The sequence below is a fragment of the Metarhizium brunneum genome, chromosome 5, assembly GCF_013426205.1.
Source record: "Metarhizium brunneum chromosome 5, complete sequence".
Lineage (NCBI taxonomy): Eukaryota > Fungi > Ascomycota > Sordariomycetes > Hypocreales > Clavicipitaceae > Metarhizium > Metarhizium brunneum.
Window position 1 is genome coordinate 4,183,947 of NC_089426.1, and position 25,726 is coordinate 4,209,672.

Here is a 25,726-nt window from a genome sequence, read left to right on the forward strand (position 1 = left end):
TAGCACAAGGCTGCCGAATATTCCGGGTAGTAGCCGCCGGTCGTCCCGGTCCTCAGAGTCCAGGCCCCGTCTCCTCACTTGTACATCGACGCTTGGCATGCTGCGTGTGGCGAGCCGGTCGTCATAATGGAAGATTTCAAGACGAGTCCCGCCAAAGGCGACATGGGCGCCGACCAAAAGCCCAGGTTGCCATGTTACAAGCTCGAATAGAAGACTTTCGGCACGAGTGTCGAGGACGAGAAAATCGAAGCCCTAACAAATGGTCATGGCCGCCATGTACCTAATAAAACCGCCGCACCGCGGATACATGAAAGCACCACAGGCGAAGAAATAAACGGACACCCAGCGACAAACGGAGAGCCATACATGGACGGGAATCACAGATCCATCAGCCCTTTGACGGTGTGTTGACTAATGGGCATTTAAATGGTCATCGAGGGCTCAAAGGACACGGTTCGAGATGCGAGGCAAAAGTCAACGACGATCCCAATGGATTCCACACGACTCACAGAGTGAATGGGTGCCATGATGCCCAGTTATTGTCATCCGAGATGAAGCTGACGCCTCTGCGGAGTATTGTCGTTTTGGTATCTGGTCGAGATCCGTCAGACCAACTAATCTCTTCACTCTTCTGCACAATTGAATCTCAATCACACTCTCAGCCGTCAATGTCTTCTTTTGACGAACCAAGTCCGGCTCCATCTTCTCACTACATTCGTCCACTTAAGCTTGATGGCAATTTCCTGACAGATTTATCCAAAGACAGCTTCAATAAACTCCAGAGCTTGCTACTCACTGAGTCGTCCGTGTTATGGCTGACGACGGGGGCATATCGCTCCGCATTGCACCCGGAAAGAAATATGGCCCAGGACATGTTTCGTAGCGTGCGCTCGGAGACGGGAAAGACGATGGCAACTCTTCATCTGTATCCGAGCTCGCTATTCAGCCATCTTGACCAGGTGGAGCTCATTGCGCGTGCCTTTAACGTCACGTCTCTTACGGTCAATGCGAGATGGAGTCTGTGCCGTGCCGCTCGGAGCATATGGGACGTTTGCCCAGTGTCTTGCCTCGCACCCTTTGGAAGGTTCATCCATATTAGAAAGCGAGACATGACTTCAAACACACGTCTTGGCATGCTCAAGTTTGACTCCAACTACACATGACAAGTTGGACTTTTTAATCCTGCTTTCCTTGGTCGCGGGTCTTGTTGGAAACAGGGGCAGGCTGCGCACGCGAGGGCGAATACCTTTCTTGATGCTCTGGCTCAAATGCCATAGAGCTGCGAAACTGGACTGGAAAGGAACTGCAAGCACATTTACACGTGCTGGAATTGCGGACGAGCGGTAAACCCATGGCCTTGGCGGCCTTGGTTTTGAACAAGAGGCCATGTACTGGACCTTGAAATACGGAGGAGAAGCAGGGCTAGACATGTAGGGGCCAGTATTTTGGCCTCCGTTCAGTCATTGGAGATAATGCATAGAGCGAGCTTGTTATCTTAGTTGCATTGGTCGTTTGTTTCTCTCTACTCTGGCCTGGCTGATATTCAAGACAGCATGGTTCTAGAGTGTGTCAAAGGGCTACTCTAACAGAGACAATATACTGTCCACCGCTAATGGGGCCTTCAAACAGCCTGTATTGGGAAAATATTGCCAAATAACATGCTCCTGCACGTGGTATTGTACCCATGGAAGGGGCAATAACTTGGGTAGAGGTTGTGCTCACCCTATACGCAATGTGACGATTGAGAAACCAGCAACTGCCCCTGCTATGCCATCTCACCGGACTTGCCAGAGTACTTTCAGCTGTAGATTGAACATTATATTTATTGTTATACCAACCACTGTAGTTTAAGTAGGAAAAATCTTCAATAAAGGCACCAGGACGCGGCTGTATCTTTCGTAGTCCAGCCTCAAGATAGAGTTTAGGCTCGCGTCGCCAGACCTTGCCAATGCTAGTCACTTTGCCTGGGAATGACAAAAAAAAGGGAAAAAGAAAAAAAAAACTCGATTTCAGCCTTTCCTGGCGTCAGCCATGGATGCAGTGTTACAGATTCGCAGTGCCACCGACGTTGCAAGTGTCGACGGGCTTGAGGAGACACTGGCCACAAGCCACAATTGTTGACGTGCTATTATTAGTTGACATGTTGCGTCTAAACTTGGCAGATGGCAGGAGAACGGCTGAGCTAAAGTGGCTGCTATGGCCAAAGGAACACGCCAAGCTGGTTCCTGAGACAGGGAAACTTTATCCACGGCGATCAACTCCCCGCGAGTGCCAAATTTAGACAATGAGGTCTCAGGTATCGTCAACGTGCATGCATGCGATTTAGGAGGCAGTTGCTGCTTGGATCTGGGGTTGATGCCGAAACTGGCCCTGCAGGCGGGAGGCAAAGGCCTCGACGGTATCCAACATGGATATTCTCGCCAGAACCTTTTGCGGTGTGGTTTCTGAAGCATTTGCATTCATGCATGTGGCCTGTGCACAAATCGCGCACTTGCATGAGGCGTTGGTGCCCGGCACAACTGCGGCACACCTGCACAAGTTGACCTGTCCTGTGGCACAAGACGCGGGGAACTCCGCGCATGGGCACGCGAAGGGCACAGTGACATTGGAAGGGTAGGGCAAGCTGGCGGCGTCATCTGGCTCTTGCATCAAACGCGGAGTCATCATCATGGATGGCTTACCCATCATCGCTTCTTTTTGGCTTCCATGCTGCACCCACACTAGACCGTCGACATGTGCATGCGTCTGTCTGGTCTGGTGCAGGCTCTGTGAGGTCAGCCAATCTTTCGCACACATGTCGACGGTGCACATGGCCCGCCCACATGGCTGCCTAGCAGTCCGGTCGGCATTGATGCCTCATCTTGCCTTGCCTTGATGGTCTCGAGGACTTCCATCAAAATAGTACCATCGAGATTCTGACCCTGCTGAGACAATCATCGAATTCTACAATCACAATACAACCACAATACGGCCAAGTTCGAACTACCACCGCCAACGCCACGCCCCAGAGCTGCCTAGTCAGTGGCGTCATGAGCCAACATTGATCCGACAACATCCCCTGCGCCAGCCCTAGTTGGCGTCTCCAGACATGTCAGATCCATCCCTCGACAGTCGGAATGAATCAGCGCGGCGCAGGTCGAGCATTCCGATCCAAGAGGAGAAGCTTGCCGTCTATCCGAAGAGTGTCACAACTTGGGGAATCAGACACACGACATGTTCAGGCGGGCTTCCCTCCTTCTGCCTGCGTTTGAGCCCAACGGGGACCCTGGGTGACAAACTCAATCGACACCGGTATATATTAAGTAAAATCAAGCCTTTTTCGCCCGCGCCACGCCCAAGCCGCAGAGCCGTCTGCCCAGTCACGACTCGTGTGGTGTGGCCAGCCGTCGAGCTAGCTCCGCATCGACCTCCAACTCGTCCCTGAGTTCTGGCGTTGGTGGTGCCATGACTATCCCAGCCTCTGACGCCGCTCGCCGCCATCTGGACCACACCCGCGAGCCACGGCAAACTCGGCGGTGGGTTGGTGGCGGGGCGTACCCGAGCTCACACACATAGCCTCAGCCCTCTCACAAGAGTCGAGATTGTACAAAGGGCCTTCGGCGAGAGTCCGATCAGCCACGTGCCGGCAAAAACGGCAGCACTGAGGCCAGTGGCTACTCACGTATTCCATCCTTCGTTTGTCCCCTGGCCGGGGAGCAGCTAAGCATTCGCTAGCACCAGCTGACCAGGGTCCAGCAGCCACTTGCATCGTCCAGAGCGTCAGACCTCCGTGGCAGAGCCAATGGACCGTGGGCGAGACCGCAGTCATGAGTGGTGTACTATTTGTCGCACCTGGCCCCAACGTCCTCCATTCGACATGGACACAAACTTCGCAGGGCTTAGCTGAGCGCGCGGGCTGCTGACCACTGCGGTCAGGTTGAGCACCAGTCATGCCGCCAGTGATGCATCAAATGGCGAACCCAACAACCTGGTCTGTGGCAGCTCGTCAGTCAGCCCGACTCAGCCGCCTCCGACATGCAACTATTCTTCACTGCCCAGCACTGCCCGGATGCCACCTCGCATTCCTATAAAGCTACCTTGGGTCCCCAAGTACACACCTCCGGCTAGGCATGGTTTGCGTCATTTGAACCCGCGGCCTCGGACGGCTTCCAATATTGCAGACTTGTGGTTGGGGGACATGATTGGCTCCTTTGTCGGCATCATCTCCAGACCGTTGAACACGCGCCGATTAAAGTTGAGAGGATGAATTTTTGGCCAGCGCCGTAGAGATGGAAGTAACCAAACATGCCCAAGACGACATGGCCGGCGCAACGATGAGAGAGATGGACAAGGACAAGCCGGCGACGATTTCACAAGATGGTCTGGAACATGACCAGAAGCGGCGGCGACGGCGACGGCATTCGGACCCGAGCCGGTACGAAATTCTCTGTGCCCGCTCACTACTCCTATGGCTGATTGCCAGCGGCGGGACGGGCTTGACCATGTAAGTTGATTCAAATGAGCAGAGCTGTGGCATCAATCAACATGCCGTTGCGACTGACGCGGGCTCGTCTGCAAAGCGGAATCATCCTAGTCATTACGTGGGCTGCCCAGCCCAAGGCCATGCGACCAACTCAGTCGCACAACTTCATTTCCATAAATCCCATCGCTACGTCAAGCCCGTCTCCGGACACGTACCTCAATGACTACGCAAAATCCGTCATCCCCGTACCGGTGCATTCGCACAATGACTACTGGCGGCCGCATCCATTATACTCGGCCCTCGCGGCCGGCTGCATGAGCGTTGAAGCCGATGTATGGCTGAGCCCAAATGGAAGCGACCTCTACGTTGGCCATCGCCGTTCGTCGCTATCAGCAAGCCGAACTCTGCAAACACTCTATCTCAATCCGATCAAGGAGATTCTCGACAAGTTGAATCCTGACAACGTCACTGACCTCGATGGCGGGCCGAATGGCGTGTTTCACACGGCACCTGATACCACATTAGTTCTCCTCATTGACGTCAAGGGAAACGCAACAGACATCTGGCCCGTAGTTGACAAACAGCTGGAACCCCTCCGCAAAAGCGGCTACCTCTCCACGCTTGAATACAGCAACGGCACATCCAGCTCGAAGTCGGCGCCCGTCTTCAAGCAAGGTCCCGTCACCGTCGTCGCGTCTGGCAATATCGGCAAGTCGAATGTCACGGGAGTCGGATGCGACGCCCTGAATCGGTACAAGGACAGCTTCCTCGATGCACCCATTGATGCGCTTGTCGACGACGCCAACTTGGGTAAACTTGCAGACTGCCAGGTGGACTCTCTTCTGGACCGACCGCTTGCCAAGTTTTACACGGCATCGGCGCCACTGATGCATACCTTCAGGCCAACCAACAGTGGCCTTTCGAGCAGTCAAAAAGACCACGTTCGAGCTGCCCTGCAAGCCGCGGCGGCCAAGAATCTAACGTCGAGATACTGGTCTCTGCCGTCGTGGCCCATTTCACGACGAGACTATGTTTGGCAGTTCTTGGTGGACGAGGGCGTCGGTCTGTTAAACGCCGATGACATTGAGAGTGCGACGAGGCTGGAGTGGAACCGGGCCTACAAGGCCGAGCTTGTCTGGATTGGCATCTCATCGGCCTACATATTTTTTGCTTCCTTGTTGTTTGCCTACTTGTACGATAGGTCGAGTAAGAACAAGTCGAAAACGGCAGCACAGGAGTCGGCATAGCATGCTGAAAAGGAGTGGGTGGGGGAAAGATACACGAGCCTTTTGTACACTATAATGAGTCATGACTTGGAATACCCAGAACATGTATGAACTGTTTGATGCACGGGGCGAATTGGCACATGTACCACTTCTTTGTGAGCGGCAACTGAGCCAGGTCAGGAATAGCTGACGCGTGGGTTATACCAGAGAGTTTGTGTGGTGTTGAGTCTTGACTGCACGATGACTGGGGAGTTTGCAGCGCTGGTTACTCGGCGGCGTAACAGGTCGAATGCTGATGACGGACCAATGAACTATATATTACTCGGTACAGACATTTACAACAAGAACCTGCGCATACAAAGGCCTTGTGGCAGGGTACGTGTGTAGCTTGCTGATCGCCAGGCTCGGTTACACGCCGGTGCGCGTCCACAACTAGTTGACCTATCTAGGAAGGTCTGGTTGTGCAAGCTGCAGCATACTGCCGAGGTGGGCGACACGCAAACGGCCAGGCACTGGGATTACATTCGTGATTAGAACCAGTGGCGATGGGACTGAATACACGTCGTCGTGACTTGCTTGTTGTGGGGACGGCAGCGGCGTCTATCCGAAGATGCTGGTGCCGGTGCTGGACTGCATGCGCTCCGTGTCGGTGCCATGTCGCGGGCGTTTGTGCAGCAATTCCTCAACTTTTTCCAGAATACTGTCGAATAGGGTAATGTCACTGTCGGCAGTGGTTCCCAACGACGACGGATGAGCCGAGAGCCAGGCGGGGCAATGTCTTGGACGCCGCCTGGTCTCACCTCGCCAGGCTCCTACTTCTATTTCAGGGGCGTGGTGGTGACCCGTTGCCGATCCATGATCGACGCTGCCATCGGTCGGCCCCGGCTACATGGCCATCGTGATTGGTTCTCGAGTCGAGCGTCCGGCGCCAGGCCGTGAGAGCCTATGAGCAGCCATGGCCGTCACCTCGGACGAACCACATGCACTCAACCCGCGCTACTCGCACCAACACCGATATAACTTAGTTTATCCAACACTGAAGTCCAATGGTGCGAGCATCTCACTCCCAAGACACTGCCGCTAGACCGTCTTGGGCACCGATGCCCGCGCCGACCATTTCGCCCTGGTCCAGATGTCCTCCCGTAAGCGAGGGCAATGACACCTACCAGAAACGTTGAGCTTCCCAGCCAATCCAAGACACCATGTGGCCATGTTTGGCGCGATGCGAAACTCTCGGGGCCATTCGTCCCACCGATCGTCGTTATGCGTCGTCAGGTGTCGGCGCAATCGTCCAATCCTGTCCGGCCTGCCTTCTTTTTCACAATCATCGCCAACAGGCATGAGGCAAAGGAGACAGCAAAGCAAAACTATAAAAACAACCAACGGCGGCCGTCCATGGCTTGACCGAGGTTTGTCTGTATCCAAACGAGCCACGCCGCATCATTGTCTACGGGCTTCTCGAAGGGATTCTCAAAATGGCCTCTCTCCGCAACTTGGCCCGTCTGCTTGTCCTCGCCTCGGGCGCCGCGGCAAGCCCCTTTGCCGCAGGGCCCCAGGCCTGCCCGGCCGACTCGCCATTGTCGTGCCACAACCAGACGGCCGTCGAGAATACATGCTGTTTCATCCCTACGGGACAGCTTCTCCAGACGCAGTTCTGGGACACCGACCCGGCCACCGGGCCACAAGGTAGAGTCGCGCGGCCACATAGCCGGGGGACAAGCTAACACGGGGCGCCGCGCAGACTCCTGGACGATCCACGGCCTCTGGCCCGACAACTGCGACGGCTCGTATCCCGCCCAGTGCGACGGCAGCCGCGCCTACACGGGCATCGAGGACATCCTGACGGGCAACGGCGCCGCCGACACCCTGGCCTACATGAGGCGGTTTTGGAAGGACTACAAGGGCGACGACGAGAGCTTTTGGGAGCACGAATGGGCCAAGCACGGCACCTGCATCAGCACCCTCCAGCCCAGGTGCTACGACGGCTACAGGGCCAGGCAGGAGGCGGCCGACTTTTTCAGGACGACCGTCGACCTGTTCAAGACGCTGCCGACGTACCGGTGGCTGGAGGACGCGGGCATCACGCCCTCGTCCAGCAGGACGTACTCGCTCGACCGGGTCCGGGGCGCGCTGTCCAGCCGGCACGGCGCCGACGTCACGCTGGGGTGCAGGGGCAAGGTGCTCAACGAGGTCTGGTACCACTTCAATGTCCGGGGGTCGCTGCAGGGCGGCGAGTTTGTCGCTTCGGCCCCGGACGGCACCAAGGGCAAGTGTCCGTCTACGGTGCAGTACAGGCCCAAGAGTGATGGTGCGTGAGAGGCGATGCCGGCGTCTCATATGGAGACGAGATGAGGCGGCTGTCGGTGTTTGTGGGATATGATTTGTTTAAAATTCTACTACTTTGGAGCAAGGGGACATGGGCGAATGGGACTATCCCCATGGTTGTAGTTGCCGTTGGTGATGCAAGGTTAGGTGTCGATGGAGGGTTGTCTTCTTGGATAGAGCACGCGCGGGCTGGTACGCCGGTTCGGCTATTCAAACGCAGTTGCTACTCCCCGTATGCTTGGGAATGGAATCAAACCTTTCGCGTCATATATATCAACATGCTGAATGTTTTGTCGTCTGTGAAAAATGAGTGGCCCTCAGGCATCAGGGCCGACGGCGTCCCGGAGCATCATGCTGATTGCTTCTGATGCCCATCTTCTGCGTCAAGGGCTAACGACGTAGAGCTATTCTCGTCCTCGACGTCTGCCTGGGCACCCCGTTCGAGGAGTAACTGCGTTACTTTCGTGGAACCGCCTGCGGCCGCATGGGACAGAGTGCGCCCTCGGTCGTTCGGCGAATCTACGATCGGCACCTCTTTCGAAGGTATTTGCACCGATCGACTCTTCATGTCTGCCTTCTGTGGCGACGCTATGGCAAAGGGGGCGAGTTACTCGTCCAACGAGTTCACCTTGGCATCCCTTTTGAGCATGACTTGCGTTTAAATGTTTCGCCGCACGTATGCCCACTTGACTCGTATACTTATAATAGATTATCTTGATAAATTAGTGGAATTTATTAGAAAACTGATGATTTTTTTAATTATTTGTACGAGGCCCACGCCTAGACTGGATAAAAGTGCAGTACGGAGTACACGTGCCACGCCCTATATTAAGGTGTGGTGAGGACTTCAACTAAAAAGCCTAATAAGGGATATGGCACGATTAATTAAGGCCGAAGTTACTAATATTAGGATCTTGGACCTGGACGGTTACGTGGCTAGTAGGGCAACTAGCACGCCCTGGTGGGATAAATGCATGATTTTATATTAGCTAACACAGATTATGGATTATAGGATCACGGCAAGGCCTTTATATACTTGAAACATAATGTTATAGGACTATTATATACTTGGCTATTACTTGCCCACTTAAGCGACGTACGCGAATTACACCCAGCGGCGGCCAGAACGTGTCCGTGGTCCTTTACATACTAACAAGTCACTTGGCCGGGTCATCTTGACTCTGTTTTCGAACGATCAATTAGTGGATTCAGGGTATTTTTTCAAATTCCCTTGTAAAGTAATAATAGAATAAGGGTGTAGATAACCCGACAGTGAGCAATAGTCAGGTCACGTGTACTCTCGAGGCTATTTCGTGATGCGGTGTAATCACTAGTCTTCCCACGGGATAGTCATTCTAGTCCTCTGCTATTGCGACGGCCAATCCAAGGGGTTGGGCGTTATGTGGTTAATAGGTCATATACCACAACCAGGGAATAAGAGTTTCTCCACAGGTTCTATACCAAGCAGCAGCGCCAAGAACAAACTGCTCATTAATTTACGCTTTAGCATATCCTAGAATAGCAGAGTCATACTAGTTGACCCGACAAACACGTGGCTAGGGTATCGCAAGGATCACAGGCGCAGCGGTTTAATAGCCCGAGAGCAATAATCAACGATGCTTTAGGCAACGTCAAGACTATATAAAGACCACAGTGGCATTACCATGTGACCAACCTATTATCCTACTATTATTATATTTGTTCTATACAACGCGAAGAAACCTACAAGCTTCTACAATAAAGGTCCCAACTACTCTCGCTCTTCTCTTGGCCAACCTCCGTGCTGTATTGGGATTAAATAGCTCCCCTATCGAACAGACACTCCAGCGACTTGAGCGAAACGCAAAGGCATGGTACGATTTGACGCAAAACCAGCCGTATGCCGAGGTGATGGCACATTTCGCAAATTTACATGTAAAGGAAACTATTGAGGAAACTAGAAAAGCGGCAAAAGACATGCCATGATGACTCTTTCACGCAAGAATATTCATCAAGGAAAATCGCCCTGAGAAAGCCAAGGTGAATATCGAAGCGGCGTTAGAGGTGAACTGTCTTTTTATAGCCAACTCGTCGCCCTTTTACTAATAGTGCGGGCGGTCACAGCTCCTTGAATCAGATAAATTCGAGTTGACTGCATGAGCGGCAAGCTTGTATTATAGCATACCTATATATAGACTTTGCAACCATGGCTAGGTTTAGTCGGGATAAATTATTTATTCGCTTTTGTATAACGTATAAAAAAGGGGTGCCAATATTGTTTTAGATTTTACGCTTGCAAGATACTTGTATTATGCGTGTAATTTTATTTAACTACAGAGCAAAACAATCAAACCGTAATTAATATTAAAAAGTAGAGCATTAGTAATCCCTTTATAGCCCCCGACTTTTACAGTTATTTCTTTGTGTAAGCGTTCTTAGTTGTCTTGAAAAGCAACTATTTCTATTTTCAAACTATTAAAGTAATAAACAATTTTGCGGCTGTTTTATAGCCTCCAATAGAAGTGAGCGAGAGCGGCATCCAGTCGAGGTGGTCCTTGGAATCGACCTTGGCATTCAATGTTTCGCCCGAGCAGCAACATTATGACTTCGCAACAGCCACCTCAGCAGCCCGGGAGAAAGATCAACGGTGTTTGCCCAAAATCGTCCGCAAAGTCGGCTACGGCGTTGCTATCTAATACTATTCTGTAAATGCCCTCGTATCCTAGTTCTGCTGCTACAGCGCCGTTCTGCCAAAAAAGCATCGATACGGTTGGCAGCGGCTCAGTCTTGAAGCAACATTGAATATTATGTCCCGGCCACGCTCTTGTAACCATGTTCTGGCGCCCGCGACAATAGGGGTTACCCATGATCCGCGTATTTGCCGTTTGGATCCGCGGACCTGTCCAGAGGGACCTGACGTTGGCCCCTTTGCCCCTTTCCGCAGCTACGAGCGGGCGTCTCGCCAGGGATTGTCGGAATCCATTCCGTGGAAGGATTCATGGACAAGACACCGGGCTTTCATCCAGTCCAGCTATAGTGTGCATCTAATAAGGCGTTTTGTGTCTTGGGCCGCAATTATGCTCCAGCCATTGTGAGAGGCTAGGAGAATGAAGGGTCGCGCCAACGTGCCACGCCCGTCTTCCCTTGCCAATTACCCTTTGTTTTTGGCGATATAAGCTGAAGCAGCATTAAAAATATTGGTAGTAAAGCGGAGGATGTGCGGGTTTAGCTGGACAAGTCGCGGTAACTAGTATATTCCGAAACGGCCCAGGGCCAACACTCTGGGGCTAAGCTATGCAGTTATAAGTCACAACCATGGTAGCCATGAATTACACACAGAGTTGCATAATTGGCCCTCCCAGCCCCACTTACTATAAAGTTTATAAAGATGGATCGCACTAATGCTACAGTAATTCATCAGGCCATACTATGGCAAAGTACGCCGTGTGATAGTCTCGAGATATATAGCGAATATACTAGACTAGTGTGTATAATAAAAAGGGCAAAGAAAAGAAGAAAAGCCGGCGACTTGGTGAGGCTAATTGCAAACTTAGGTCAGTCCTTACGTTGGCAGTTTACTTTAATGCTATGCTTAAACGGTCCACGTTCTCTTTAGTCGCATATAAGGCGGCGTTTGCATTGCCAATTTAATAGGTTTCATATTGCAATCTATCTGAGGAGCAATGTCCCACATTAACTCCTTAGCTGCGGGATGGCTCGCAGAGACTCCTCTGCCATATAACTTTCCTCGATAAGCGAGTCTCCCCGAGTCATTCCGCAGTTAAAGAGACTGTTGTTTCATCTAGGCCCGCGGAACTGCATCGCGGTGGATCTCGCAGCACAGGTCAACGTGGCTTTCTTGGAAGACCCTTTGTTGGATAATAATTTGCAAGATGAGCGGGAAATCTCAAGATTACCTTATGCTGGCATCCATAATAATACTATTCCTTTACAACAGTTATATGAAACATGGCCCTGGCAGGGAGTAGTCCTTCGGCCATGGCAAGTGACATTGATCCTTGGTCCAAACTAACGGGTCAGTCGACGCCTGACGCGGTAGGCCGAGATACTCGCAGGACGATAAACACTCTGGCATATGCTATAAATGTGAGAGCCTTGTCTGTAAATTTCAGTCGTGATGCACCCATTCATTCGCTTCCGTCACTCCTTTTCAACTTATCCAGTCCTTTGGTGACTGGCTGGTATTATGCATTCTGCAATGTCTTTGCTCACCTTTTTGGTTGCCATGCTCATGGCAAATGCCGTCAATGCAAGCGCAATCCATGTGCGTCAAGAGGCAGCGCCGCCGTGCCAAGAGCAGGTTCCAAGCGAAGAGTTTGTGGAAATTTCCCGCAAACTACGACTCGAGGCCTCCAACTCGTCCCTCACACGCCGGCAACAGGAAAACTTCAACATCCAGGTTTACGCGCATGTCGTATACGATCATACAAGAGGCAATCGCGGCTATGTACAGGTAAAATTCAAGTTTGCTTCGAATCGAGCAGCGCGGGAGACTAAAATTGCATTTAGGAGCATTTGATCGCAAGTCAAATACAAATTATGAACCAGCATTACAGAAATGTCGGAATTTCCTTTACCCTTGCTGATGTAGACAAAACACGGCACCCTAGGTGGGCTTATGGTTACGACGAGTTTGCTATGAAAGAGAACTTGCGCAAGGGCGGATATGCAGACTTGAACATGTATTTCGTTGCATCCATTCCTGGGGGAGCAGCCGGTGGCTCAAGAACCTATGGAATTTGCTACTATCCCATCCCTCGCCAACTTCAGTTCGTGGAATTCATTCGCGATGGGTGCACGGTGATTGCTCAGAGTGTCCCTGGGGTCGACGGTTGGGTAAAGCAGAACCACATCGCTACCCACGAGGTTGGTCACTATCTTGGCTTATATCATACCTTTGAGTGGGGGAATTGGGGCGAGCGGATATGCTCTCCTGGTGATGATGTCGGCGATACGTATCCACAAGAACAACCGTCACATTACAACACTAGGCCAATGGTTTGGGCCTGTCGCGGCTGGCAACGAAGCAATATGTACAATTTTATGGACTACTCGTGAGTTTGGTCGTGTGCCACAACTGGATGGCAACAAAATCTCTGACTTTTGACTAATGTTAGACCAGACCCTACTCCAATTCCTTTACTCCTCAGCAGGCGTCCCGCATGAGGTATTTTGCAAATGTACGCCGCCAAATCGCAGCTCGTTATTAGTGAGTCCCAAGTCCGGGTCTCGGCTCCGGCAGTCAACTGGTGTGACGATATGCATTGGAACATGTGGCCCCATTGACCCTACCAGACGTGCTAGGCGTCTTGTCTGTGAACGGTTCAACGCTTCTTGAAGCTCAACAAAGGGACTTCGCCGACAAAGGACCTGCTGGTTACACAGACGTTCTCTTCATGTATATATAGTGGTCGCTCGTCTCTTTCTCTCTCTTAGAAACCAAGGAGGTTTGATACCCTTGTTGATTATCCCTGAATTCGAACCTTTTTATTCCAAGTCCACAATTGAAAGCGGGTCCGCAGTTTGAGGTTTCGAGACATTACGGCAGAGGTACGACTGGATCGAAGGAATGCCAAAAGGGAAAAATGACAACGAGGAAAAATCTATTCGTCTCACATGACATATATTTACAAAGTCTACGGGCTGGACTCACGACAATATCGCCTCGCAATAGCGTCATCTTGGAGTGGTTTCCTGATTTTCCAAGTTATTGCTATTGCATGATGTTTCCTGCATGGGAGTACTCCCTGTATCATTATCACCGCCCAGGTTCGTGAAAAATGCTCCTGGGACATCTGGCTCCTCACGTGTCGCTGGGCAATAAAAATAAATAAAAATAAAGTCATCAGATAAACGAGACGGAAAGATCAATCACATCCAACGAGCAAAAATATAAGCCATACTGAAGTTCTCCGGTACAGGGAATCGAACCCTGGGCTGCTCGGTGAGAGCGAGCGATGTTAGCCACTACACCATACCGGATAGTACTGTAGATGGCCAACGAGCTCGCATAAATCCATTATACTGTCAACCAGCATAGCAAGAGAAATGTGGAACCAAGCGGCCACTTCGCAAACAATTGATTCTTCCTGCTTTCCTGATTTGGCGATTTCACATGGGTGACTCATATTGACATTGCTACTCGGTAGACTGGCCAACATGGCACCGTCAAGTGTCGACGGTCTTTACATCAGGTAGGTAGCTGGGCAGCAAACCTCATGCTATACTTGGCGTCCCAGCAGCCGAGGAAACAATGCCATCACTCCATGTCGAAACAAAGAATCTTGCGGATCCCACCAGTCCTGCAGAGGGCCAAGGTGCCGCATCACAACCAGCACTCAGCCACCAACACGAACATGCCACGTCACCAAGGACCATCCGTGCACCGCCAGAACGTCTTGTTGAAGGCGACTTGGTTTTGAGAAGATGGAAGCTCTCTGATGCGGCCGATCTACACGCGGCCGCGAGCAGCTCGGCCGTCGAGCTGGCGCGGTGGATGCCGTGGGCTGCCGACGGATACGATCTCACCAAAGCACAGCAATTCCTCGACTTCACATCCAAAGCATGGGACAACGGAGAGTCGTACGACTTTGCCATCATAGTTGATGGCCGCATCAGCGGCTCGTTTGGGCTGATGACACCGGCTACCAAGGCACCCAATACCCTCGAGGTCGGCTACTGGCTTGCGAAGGAAGCCACTGGTCGCGGACTCGCAACTCGCGCCGCGTCGCTTCTGACTCGTACAGCCTTTGCAGTGGGCGCCGAGCACGTGCAGATCAGGCACGATGAGCGCAACCATCGAAGCGGTGCCATCCCCCGCCGTCTCGGCTTCAAGTCTCTGGGCCTGGAAAGTCTTCCTGCGGGCAAGCGTGGAGGAAAGGAGGTCTCTTTGTTGTGGCAGAAGGACGTGGACAGTGAGACGAGCTGAGTGATAGACGGAGGGAATCGATTGGAACGATATAGGCTTGGTTAAGCCATGTCGATTAGAGTCAGTTTTACATTCGGCGCATTGCCTAGAATAGCGCACCAACTAGTTTCAACGTACTCCAAAGACCGGACATATGTATTTCGCATCATGTCGCCCTAAGTCTCTTCAGGATTCATTCTGCGCGCTTCTGGCATGCCAAGTGGGAAAGGAATGGAAAGCAATCAAGTGAGATGACATGGACACGAACTGGACACGCAATCAATGGGCTCGCATAGAGGCTGTATATGAAATCAAGATGAGGTTTTTACTATTCTCTGCATGTTTGGATCATGTACAAGAAATATAAATTCACGCCAAATGTCCGTGGATTTCCTTCAATTCCTCCGCGATCCGACGTAAACCAACTTTGTCTGATGACATGCATCCCAACGGCTCCCTACAGACCTCCCGCCGACAAATTTATTGCCAAAAGCAGGCGCGCATATATTCATCTAGGCTTTTCTGAACCCCATAACTTTGCCTTGTCGCTGATCTTAGTAGGCGCCTGGCACTATTGGCATTTCCCTGTCGCGCCTCATGTACCTCGACATCAATGGCATCTCTTGCAACCCAAAGTCTCGGTTGGACATGCGCTTTCCGAGAAATGCTATTACCACTCGCACAGACTACTAAAAGCCGGATTGCCATTTCATCTCGGTGCCGCATTGCCGGCAATCATAATGGTTGTCTTGCAATTTCTTCCCATCGTTGGGTACAAGGCGCTGCTCTTGCACTGCATCGCCGGATACATGACCCTTCTGCTTTCCATCGCCGCTACCATCAGAGTCTTTATCATTGTTCATTATGACTTTGGGGTTTTCTTATCACTCCATACCGCCCCTGAAATTGCTCCTTTATTTTCATCGTCGGCCAAGCTGTTGCGTATTATAATATCAAGAGGTTGCGGATCGAGCAGCACCGGGGTAGCGGTATGCCATTACACAAGAGCAAAAATGTGTACCACTCCCTCCTATTTCAAGAACAAGCTAACATTACGTTTTAGGCGAGCTCAATAGTCATCATGCCCTTTCTGGCTGCGTCCATTTACCCAAGTCGTTGGCCGTGGAGGCCGGGCGTATTACACTGCCCGGACTTGCCATGGTGTCGACTACATTTTTGCACGAAACCAAAGCGCAGTGTTGTAGTATACCCCATCTGTGAGGACTGCTACCCTGGAAATAAACTGAAACAGGCATTTCTTATAAAGGTCGACAAGACTGCACACAGAATGGACGAGTCTACCACAGCGTTGACCATGCCATTTGGCCTGGGTGTGTGGTTGGCTTTGGCTCCATGTACTTGCTTGTTGCTGAGCTTTACTTGCATTCGAGCCCCAGGGAGTCGGCAAGATTGCCAAAAGTGTCCCATCAGCTACAATGAGAGTCTGGAATGAAGAGCCCTGTAAATGCTAGTTTTACAGCCCAGAGGCTAGGCGATGGAGAAACATGACAAGGCGACTATGGAAACTGTTTGAACTCCTCTTCTCACAAGTCCTGTTTGAATCGGGGCTACCTACTATTTGTTCCGCCATCGGATTGAAAACTCTGGGTCAAACGAGCCAATCCGCTTACTTGGTTTATCACGGCCACACGACGTAGATATTCGCCATGATGCATCTTTTCTACGCCTTTTAAACCGATTATGTTTCAAGTGATTCTTGTCAAGGCAATGTGATAGTCATGGCTTCAGAATCAGATGCCTGGGCCCTGAAGCCATAGAAGCCAATACAAATTATGTTGCAATATTTGTGATGACTGTACCCATCATCGTCTCCTCTTCGTCAATGTCTATACGGCATCAGTCTAGGAATATTGTGCTATCTGGACCTTGCGTCTCTGATGAAGACTTTGGTGTAAGCCCTGTAAATACTATCAAGACATCCTCCAGTTGCTGCACAAATTTTTGCCGGACGGGAGAAAGACCACGCTGCAGGATGCACGGGCTTCGACGTGTACAAACCGGCGACATATCCTGATGCACTCTCGCGGCGTCATGCTGGCGGCAGCTTCCAGGTAGAATGTAATGGTTGGAGTGATGTGAATCCTCACGGCTAGGACGATAGAATCTAAGCCATTGCCATTGAGAGCGCTCCCCATTATTCCAGAAACGTCATTTGCCGAGATGAGCAAGAACAGATAGTCGCCGTCCCACCATCCGCCTCACAGACCATTGACGAGGACGACTAAAGATACTATTCCTGTGCATTCGCCAAACGAGTCGTTCACTTGGATAGGTTTCTACCTGATGCTACATATCGAGATTTACTTGCGCGTCACGTTGCGCTGATTCGCGTCAACACGACAACAAGTCTCTCATGGTCAAGTACGTCACCACTTGGCTACCCGCCATGACGGTGAGTAACAGAGACCTAGGCGTGCGCGCGTAATTGGCCGCGCCCCAAGACAAGGTCCCTTCCAATTGAGTTCCACAGGGACAATTAGTGGCTGTCCGGTACAATGCCCGACCAGTACTGGAAAGGGCCTTGTTCCCTGGATGGACAATCGACTAGCTGGATGATGCGATCCTGGGGTGTCGTTACGTGCTCCGCCAGCGCCAACGTGACGGCCAGCCCGCGCATTGAGTGGAAAGGTCTAGCAGGGCATAAGTATTCAGCGCCCTGGAGGCAGTCGGTCGCTTTCTTGTTCATCAACATCCAAGGAAACAAATGACTGCTGCGACTGAGGAACCGCCGCCCCAGGGCCATACGCAACGCCACCAGAATGGCGGGACGCCATTTATCAAGGGGCGTACACTCCAGCAAGACGTTCATGGCTCAAGCGGCCCACCTGAGCTATCGTATGAGCTGCCCAAGGTTTCACTAATCGATAGATTCATTGATGAACCACGCCCACTCCAAGTTGCCGTCATAGGCGGAGGTTTGGCCGGCATCCTTGCAGGGATTCTCCTGCCGGCCAAGGTCCCCGGGATTGAGTTGACAATTATCGAAAAGAATAACGACTTTGTGAGTTGGCTTTTGCGTGGTTGCAATATCATACACGGCTAACATGCAAATAGGGCGGCACATGGTTGGAGAACATCTATCCCGGCGTGCGCTGTGATATCCCCTCGCACGTGTATCAATCTACATTTGCCCCCAAGAAAGACTGGTCCGACAAGTTCGCGCCGGGCCACGAGATACGAGACTACTGGCAGTCCGTCGCCCGCAAGTACAATGTGTACAAGTACGCCAAGTTTGGCCACCGCGTTGACGCTGCGAGATGGGACGCCGACGCGGGCAAGTGGTCGCTTCGCGTGACGGAAACCAAGTCGGGGAGCGCATCAACGGTAGAGTACGACTTTGTCATCGCAGCAGTCGGGCGCTTCAACGACTGGAAGCTGCCCGAGTATCCGGGCATGTCCGAGTACAAGGGCACCCTGCGACACGCTTCCAACTGGGATGCCACGTTTGATCCGGCCGGCAAAACGGTGGCCGTGATTGGCAACGGCGCAAGCGGGATCCAAGTCGTGGCCAATCTGCAGAAAAAGGTCGCCCGCCTCGACCACTACGCGAGGAGCAAGACGTGGATAGCGACGAGCTGGGCGGGCGACGAGAGAACCCTCGACGCGCAGCCCATCTCGCAGGACGAGCAGGGGGGTTTCCAAGACGACGAGGCATACCTCGACTTCCGGAAGGCGCTCGAGGACAAGTACTGGCGACGGTTCGACTCCTTCTTCCGCGGGACAGCTGAAAACGCCGAGCTCAAGGCGAACTTTACCAGCGTCATGAAGCGGCGGCTTGCTGGGAAACCGGAGCTCGCGGACCAGCTGGTGCCCGACTTTTCGCCGAACTGCCGTCGACTTACACCCGGGCCGGGCTACCTGGAGGCCATTGTCCAAGAGAATGTAGACTACATCCAGACGAAAATCCGGCGCTTCACCGCGTCGGGCATAGAAACAGAAGACGGAAAGCACCGGGCTGTGGATGCGGTGATTTGCGCCACCGGATCGAGGTCGGACCTGGTTCCGGCCTTGTCCATCACCGCCCACGGCAAGACGCTCGCCGAGCTATGGAGGCAAGACGGTGTCTACGGGTTCCCCTACACGTACTTGGGCGTGGCGACGCCCGGCTTCCCCAACCTGCTGTTCCTGCATGGCCCGCACGGCACGGGACCCTCGGGGACGGTGCCGCATTCCGTGGAGACGCAGCTCGCCTACTTTGCCAAGATTCTGCGCAAGGTGTCGAGGGAAGGCATCAAGGCGGTGGGCGCGTCGGGCGCAGCGGCCGACGACTTTGTCCAGTATTGCGACGCCTTCTTTGCCGACACGGTGCTGTCCGACAACTGCAGCTCGTGGTATAACGGCGGCCGGGCCGGGTCTCGAATCCACGGCGTTTGGCCTGGCAGCGCCGCTCACTTGAGTCTGGTTCGGCGAGAGCCGAGGTGGGAGGACTTTGAGTATGAGTATCTCGGCGGCGCTGGGAATCGGTTTCTCTGGTACTTTGGAAATGGCAAGACGCGAAAGGAGCTGGACCCGGGGTCGGACATGACGTCGTATCTGAAGAGCCCTGCGGATATGGACTTGAGAGAGCTGCATGAAAGCTGGTGGGATTTACCATAGTAGCTGCGTGAAAATACACTAGCTTTTCAACGACATGGATTGACAGTGGATGATGTGCGAAATGCGGGATTCGTGATTTGCGACGGCGTCTGGTTCTCCTACCGACGTCGGAGCAATGCCAATCAAGCCAATGTACTTGGCGGCGTGTAAGTCAACGTTGAACCCTCATCCAGGATGATGACGTGATTGTCTTGGGTGCTGGCGACACTGTACACGTTATCCACTTCAACCTCCGTCAGATAAGCATACAAATCTCAGTGTGGCATATTTAAGACGGACACTTGCTTGTATGGATTGTCTTTATTCAAACATTGCGTGGTAAACTACGCAAACCCCCCGAGGCACATCAACACAACATGTCCTCCACGACGAAGCCCGAACCCGAAGCAGCGGCAGTTCAACGCCAGCAAAAGGGTACGTGTATTGCTGCCGGGACAGGCCAGCCAGCGTCATCTAACAGTCTGCAGTCAGATGGTACCGGTCCACCTTTTACAACATGACCATTCTCGGTCTGTGTAACTTCGCGGCGCCAGGAATATGGGGTGCCATGAACTCCCTCGGCGGCGGCGGCGCGCAAAAGCCGTACCTGGTCAACACGGCCAACGCACTGACATTCTGCCCCATGGTTGTCTCGTGCTGGGTATCGAGCGCGCTCGTTCACTACATTGGAATCAAGGGCGCCCTGATATTCGGAACGTAAGTCAAGCCAAGCACGTCAAAGGGTACTCTGAAACTCACAACCCCAGGCTCGGATACGCCCCCTACGCAGCCGGGCTTTACACAAACAACAGATTCGGCACAGAGTGGCTCGTCATCCTGGGCGCCGCGCTCTGCGGCATCTCCGCCGGCGTGTTCTGGATGGCCGAGGCCGCCATCGCCATTGCCTATCCCGAGCCGTGGAATCAGGGCAAGGCCCTGGGCTACTGGCTGACGTATCGGCTTGCCGGGCAGGTTCTCGGCGGCGCCATCAACCTGGGGCTCAACGCGGACAAGGACGAGGCTGGGAAGGTCTCGTATACCGTCTTCTTGGTCTTTATTGCGCTGCAGGCTTCGGGTCCCCTCGTGGCCTTGCTGCTCAACCAGCCCCATCAGGTAGAGCGCAAGGATGGGAAACAGGTCGACCTGTCCATTCTCGACAACCCCGGGAGGGAAATACTCCGCACGACCAAGCTGTTTTTCAGCAAGCAGTTTCTCCTAATAGTGCTATTCATTGGCCAGGCTGTGTTTGCAGAGGCCGTCTTCTTTACTTACCTGTCTCGTGAGTTGCCAACTTGAGCGGGATGGAACTCGTGGCTGACGTTTGCTAGTCTGGTTCTCGGTCCGGGCGAGGGCGTTGGGGTCATTTCTATCCGGGATTATAGCCGTCATTGGCGGAAACGTACTCGGGGTGAGATGACTCGCAAATAGTACCACTGTGACACTGCTGACGGATTTTCAACCGCAGTCCTGGCTTGATCGTACCTCGATTCCGCACAAGACACGAGCAAGATCATCGTTTTGGCTCATTGTCATACTGCAGGGAGCGTGGTGGACGTGGGCAACGGTTCTAGTCACCAAGTTCCGATATACGCAGCCGACGTACGACTGGTCCAGCCCAGGATTCGCGGCTGCATTCTTGGTCTTTGTCTTTCTTACTCTCGGCTTCCAACTAAACTACCTCTTTCTGTAAGTGGACAACCATGACTGCGCATGTATTCGAGGGCCTCGCTGACATTGTTAGGTACTTTATCATTCAGAATATTTCCGGAGATAATAGCGAGGTTGTTCGCTATGCGGCGCTTCTTCGAGGGACGGAATCGGCTTGGCAAGCCGTCAGCTATGGCTTGTCATCCATTACCATAATCGCCCAAGTTGGTGGCGTATATGCCAACTTTGCGCTGTGGGCTGTATCCATTGTGCCAGCTTGGCTCGTTATCCGACATTTTGGAACCCAGGAAAAAGCTTCAAGTCATGGTTCTGATGAAGATGGGGGGAACGAGTGATGCCAGGATGGGGTAATGGTAGTAGTACTGGACAGTCAAAATGTTACCTGCCTGCGGATTTGTCTCGATTTGAAAGGACCTGGGTTTGGGCTTCCGGGAAGAGATGCGGTTCCTCTATATAGCGTCTCTGGGAATATCAGTCTCCCACCCTGGTGCAAGAAAGCAGATCTGGGTCATGGTTGTCTATAAATAGCCACGGCTCTTTACATGGCGCCCTGGGGAGCATGCGGCAGGCTGCATGCAATAGACCCCGAATTCTGGATATTCTTGCTCGTTTCATATATAATTAATCGTGAAAATAAGACTCGTCATTTTGGCATACCGGATTCCATTTGCCATGTCGTGCCGCGTTTCAAGACGGGCGACGGCACTTTTGCCATTGAGTGAGCGGTTATGGTCCAAGCTCTAGTCACACCCACCACCAGGAACAGAAGCTTTGAAGAAGCGTCCAGAATGCTCCGATTGATGAGGCTGCGTACGGCGGACTCTTTGATGCAAGCGGACAATCCGAGGCATTGCGCCGGTGGCGTTTGATGTCACCGGGCACGGCGTTGGGTGTCAACAGGGCCTGAATATTGATTCAGCCCCTGCCCGAGCGCTCACCAACCAGTGAAACCACGGGACCTTTGTCATTTGTCCCAACAAAGGCCAAGAATTCCGTTCCTCCAGCAATAAGAGGGGGGCTGAGGGGGACGCATTCAGCGGAGAGCACCGGTCGACTTCACCCACAACTCTCTCTTTCTCATCGATGAGTTTCCTAGCTGAACAAGGAGAGGAACAGGGGGATCCGACGTTACCGATATATTCGGCCACAGATGAGGGAAGCTTGCGCCCTGGCATCAACCGCGTCTCCGACGTCGACTCGCCCGTCTCGTATGCACCAGCGAGCCCGCCCGCTTACAACACCTCCGAACGGCCAAATGAGGAGCATCGCCATGGGCCAGAGCGCCATCAGGCCCAAGCTGACACCGTTTGGTCATTTTTCGACGCTATACAGCGGGGTCTTGGTGACAAGGTTGAGCGCCTCATCGCCACGGGCCTCGTTTCGCCCAACACGACGAGCAGATCGGGGGAGACTCCCCTGCTGGCTGCGGTGCGCGTCCGCGACAGCAGCATGGTTCGAAGGCTGCTTTCACGCGGCGCCACGGTCGACGAATACGGCAAAATAGCCATCAACTGGGACACTCTGGATAGAACGGCCCTGCAACTGGCGGCAGAGACAGGCAGCCTTGCCATTGTCAAGATATTGATGGAAGAATTCCACGCCGACGACTCCTTGATCGCCCCCGATGGCGCCCTCGCCCTTCGACTGGCTGCCGCCAATGGATACCGCGAAATCGTTGACTATCTGCCAAAGAGACGTGGTGGCGCGTGGAAGAGATGGCGCTTTGCGCATCGGGAGGAAATGGACCGCATAAGGACCGCCCTCGACAAGATTGGGACGTTTGTCGTGTTTTTTGTCTGGCAAGTCCCCAAGGGAGCCGCACAGGCTGCAGCCAAGGCGCTCAAATCAGCGTGGAAGCGGCGGCGTGAGTTCGCCAACTGGGCCAAGTCGCAGGTCGAAAGGTTGCCTTCGAGGCTCGCTGCTGCTGGGGGAGGTATAGCTAGGGGCGTGAGGAAAATACCTCGCTTGGCCAAGTCTGTTGCCTTTGGCATTTGGCGCTTGATCCGAGCCGTGCCCTCGGGCGTCAGGATATGTGCCAACTGGGTTGGTGATACCCTGGGCAAAGCTGGCCACTGGGTCGTCCATGTTGTCAAGAGGACGGCTTCGTTCTTCCACACTGTGGTTGCAGCAGTGCTCTCTTGGTTCAGGCAAATGACTCCCAGAGATGTGTGGAACGGCTTCTGCTCCGTTTTGCAAGCTGTCTTTGTCGGGTTTCCAACTCTTCTGTGGTCATTTGTCAAATCATTCGGCGACGTCATGTACGGCTTTATGGGGGCCGTTTTCGGCCTTCTGGGGCTGTGTCTTTGGGGTTGCGTCGCAGGTATAGTTTCGCTGCTATGTTATATTCCATGCAAGATTTGGCAATGCATTGAGGCGGTTGGGCGAATGATAGCAAAGACAGTTGAGGAAATACTGGTGTACTTTGACCCCAAGAGGATGTCGGCTGCATAGCAACTTGGCTTGTGTGTCGAACCTGGGACTCAATTTTGTATTTTCTTTTGTTTTGCACGTGGAACATGTGGCTGCTTTACCTCAAACTTATGCTAAAGAACCCACACATGCCGACTTCTCAAAGCAGGCATTCAAGTGATCCTCGCCACGTTGATGCTCATAGTTTGTGGTGACTACAGGTTTGGCCCGGTGACACGTTTCAGAAGACATTCGGTTTCACCGATGCAGGGCGCTTTTGGATCCTGCTAATGCGTACACGAAATGCTCCATGTTTGTCAATTTATACCGGACGTCATGACACCATGTGTCATGTCAATATTGATCGAATTGGCTATACTCGAGCTCACAGATTCATCATCGCGCATCCCGAGAATGCAGGGCTTGCTGGCTCTATTGTGGGACTATTTGGCCGGAGGCGAGTCAATGAGTCAGTCATGGACTGGCAGGAGACACGTCGTAGTTACAGAACTTATTCAGACGACAGCTGAGTCTTGACTGATGAGCCCACGGCCCGTAGTCCGCTTGGGGAAGAGGGTCAGAGTATGCAACTTCTTGAACGTGCGTAGGGCAGGCTTTGGGGTGCCTTGATTGAACGGATTTGACGACATTCATGATTGACGAACATCTCGATTGAAAATCATGTACATCGACTCCTTGTATACCCTGTTGAACCCCCTGACGATCCCTGCCGGGACCCTCAATCCGAGCCTTAATTTGGGTCCTAGAGGAAGCAACCATCATGATCAACAGCCTCTGAACATCACCTTTTTCACCCAACAAGAGTGAGGAGCTGTCCATGTGGCATCCCATGTAAATTGTTTTTCCTAATAGTGTAATGTACCCGAAGGAGTCACGGTGAAGTATTACGGACAGCAAAGGAGTCTCATAGATGATGAAACCAGCGACAAAACATTGATTCAAGTCGGTCATTGATAGCACAGATCTTCCTGCAGAGTTCAGGGCTCGGCAAGATTCCTTTCTAGCACCAACAAGAATACGCAACGTATATTTTGAAGGTTTACTGACGTTACTCTGCATTAAACGTCGTCTCCGCCTTCTCATATCCTGCAGCAAAATCGAGTTCTTCCGCCGCGACGCGACAAGGGCAGTGTAACTGGACTTGGAACGAGGGCTCAATTCAATCTTTACTAATTGAATCTATGGCATCAAAGCTCCTCGGTTGTCCACGAGGCTAACAGAAACCCAAGATTAAGCTCTCTATAAATACAAGAAGTCGGTACGTTCTAGAGACCTTGGGCGGCGCTCGCTTTCATTTGGGCTTCGTAATGTCTTTTGTTGTTGTGTAACCGTTGTTGGTCCAACAACCTTTGTTGGGGCTCAACCGTGTGACATTTGCAGACAAAGGAGGTGCCTGTGGGATGAAACTCGTCGAGAAGGAGGCGGGATGTCTCGTAAAGGAAGGAGAAGCAGCGCAGAGAGGACCAGTTGACACTTTGAGACTTCAAAAGGACCATCGAGATAGAGATAGTTTAACACTAAAGAAACTGGTTAAAACGCGACAGCTGTATGTAGCGATAATCTTGCCGCTTGGAATAAGCGTATGCAGCCAGCACACTTGGGGTGCATGAGCAGAGTGACTCTACACCCTAGCCAGCTTAGTAGATGGCGAAGCGACAACTATTTGCAACAAAAAACACCCTCAGAAATTCAGGACCTCCAGTGCATTGCCAACGAGTCAAGGACGTCAAACAAGGCCGGCGTTGCTGACGAGTCAAGCATGTCTGGCAAGGTCCCGCCTCAGACAACCGACTAAAACATCAACTGTTTTAGTCAGGTTACAAGATTATAGGCAGCGACTACGTGCAGTCAACTTCAATTGAACGTTACAAAAAGCTCTACTTCCCTGGATGGATAGCCTAGATCCAGAACTACTCCTGTTTGATTCCACACGTGGCCATGGTTACATTCGATAACCATGGCATCCCAACGGCTTGCAAATCCTGTACAAGTCACCATTCGAGACGACCGTGTGGCAGTCTGCTAATGTGTCTCTAGAGTGCCTTGGTGTTTGTCGCCTTCTCAACGACAATACTAGCCTCGTCATTATCTGCTACAGGCTTCCGTGGCATC

At 52.4% G+C, this 25,726-nt stretch overlaps 7 protein-coding genes and 1 non-coding gene across 8 annotated transcripts; all 8 read left to right on the forward strand.

Annotated features, from left to right (window-relative positions):
- Positions 1-4,298: 4,298 nt before the first annotated feature.
- G6M90_00g092960 (uncharacterized protein) lies at positions 4,299-5,709 on the forward strand (the record flags this gene model as incomplete). Its single annotated transcript, XM_014686454.1, has 2 exons — positions 4,299-4,483; positions 4,560-5,709. 2 exons carry the CDS (start codon positions 4,299-4,301, stop codon positions 5,707-5,709), a joined length of 1,335 nt encoding a protein of 444 aa, XP_014541940.1.
- A 1,454-nt stretch (positions 5,710-7,163) lies between these two features.
- RNTR (Ribonuclease Trv) lies at positions 7,164-8,675 on the forward strand (the record flags this gene model as incomplete). The annotated part of the gene is made up of 3 exons (XM_014686455.2): positions 7,164-7,374; positions 7,430-7,996; positions 8,416-8,675. The coding sequence occupies 3 exons, from the start codon at positions 7,164-7,166 to the stop codon at positions 8,673-8,675; spliced, it is 1,038 nt and encodes a 345-aa protein (XP_014541941.2).
- A 3,536-nt stretch (positions 8,676-12,211) lies between these two features.
- Positions 12,212-13,071, forward strand: MEP1 (Extracellular metalloprotease 1; the record flags this gene model as incomplete). Its single annotated transcript, XM_014686456.1, has 2 exons — positions 12,212-12,466; positions 12,523-13,071. The coding sequence occupies 2 exons, from the start codon at positions 12,212-12,214 to the stop codon at positions 13,069-13,071; spliced, it is 804 nt and encodes a 267-aa protein (XP_014541942.1).
- Positions 13,072-13,923: 852 nt separating this feature from the next.
- Positions 13,924-13,995, forward strand: G6M90_tRNA00000100. Its single transcript has one exon. It is a non-coding gene; the product is annotated as a tRNA-Glu (tRNA).
- A 271-nt stretch (positions 13,996-14,266) lies between these two features.
- On the forward strand, positions 14,267-14,941 carry G6M90_00g092990 (uncharacterized protein; the record flags this gene model as incomplete). Its single annotated transcript, XM_014686457.1, has 1 exon — positions 14,267-14,941. The coding sequence occupies one exon, from the start codon at positions 14,267-14,269 to the stop codon at positions 14,939-14,941; it is 675 nt and encodes a 224-aa protein (XP_014541943.1).
- Positions 14,942-17,645: 2,704 nt separating this feature from the next.
- Positions 17,646-19,537, forward strand: G6M90_00g093000 (uncharacterized protein; the record flags this gene model as incomplete). The annotated part of the gene is made up of 2 exons (XM_014686458.1): positions 17,646-17,942; positions 17,996-19,537. 2 exons carry the CDS (start codon positions 17,646-17,648, stop codon positions 19,535-19,537), a joined length of 1,839 nt encoding a protein of 612 aa, XP_014541944.1.
- A 356-nt stretch (positions 19,538-19,893) lies between these two features.
- On the forward strand, positions 19,894-21,519 carry G6M90_00g093010 (uncharacterized protein; the record flags this gene model as incomplete). The annotated part of the gene is made up of 6 exons (XM_014686459.1): positions 19,894-19,951; positions 20,005-20,233; positions 20,284-20,795; positions 20,845-20,924; positions 20,982-21,202; positions 21,258-21,519. The coding sequence occupies 6 exons, from the start codon at positions 19,894-19,896 to the stop codon at positions 21,517-21,519; spliced, it is 1,362 nt and encodes a 453-aa protein (XP_014541945.1).
- Positions 21,520-22,267: 748 nt separating this feature from the next.
- On the forward strand, positions 22,268-23,635 carry G6M90_00g093020 (uncharacterized protein; the record flags this gene model as incomplete). The annotated part of the gene is made up of 1 exon (XM_014686460.1): positions 22,268-23,635. The coding sequence occupies one exon, from the start codon at positions 22,268-22,270 to the stop codon at positions 23,633-23,635; it is 1,368 nt and encodes a 455-aa protein (XP_014541946.1).
- Between the last annotated feature and the right edge of the window lie 2,091 nt (positions 23,636-25,726).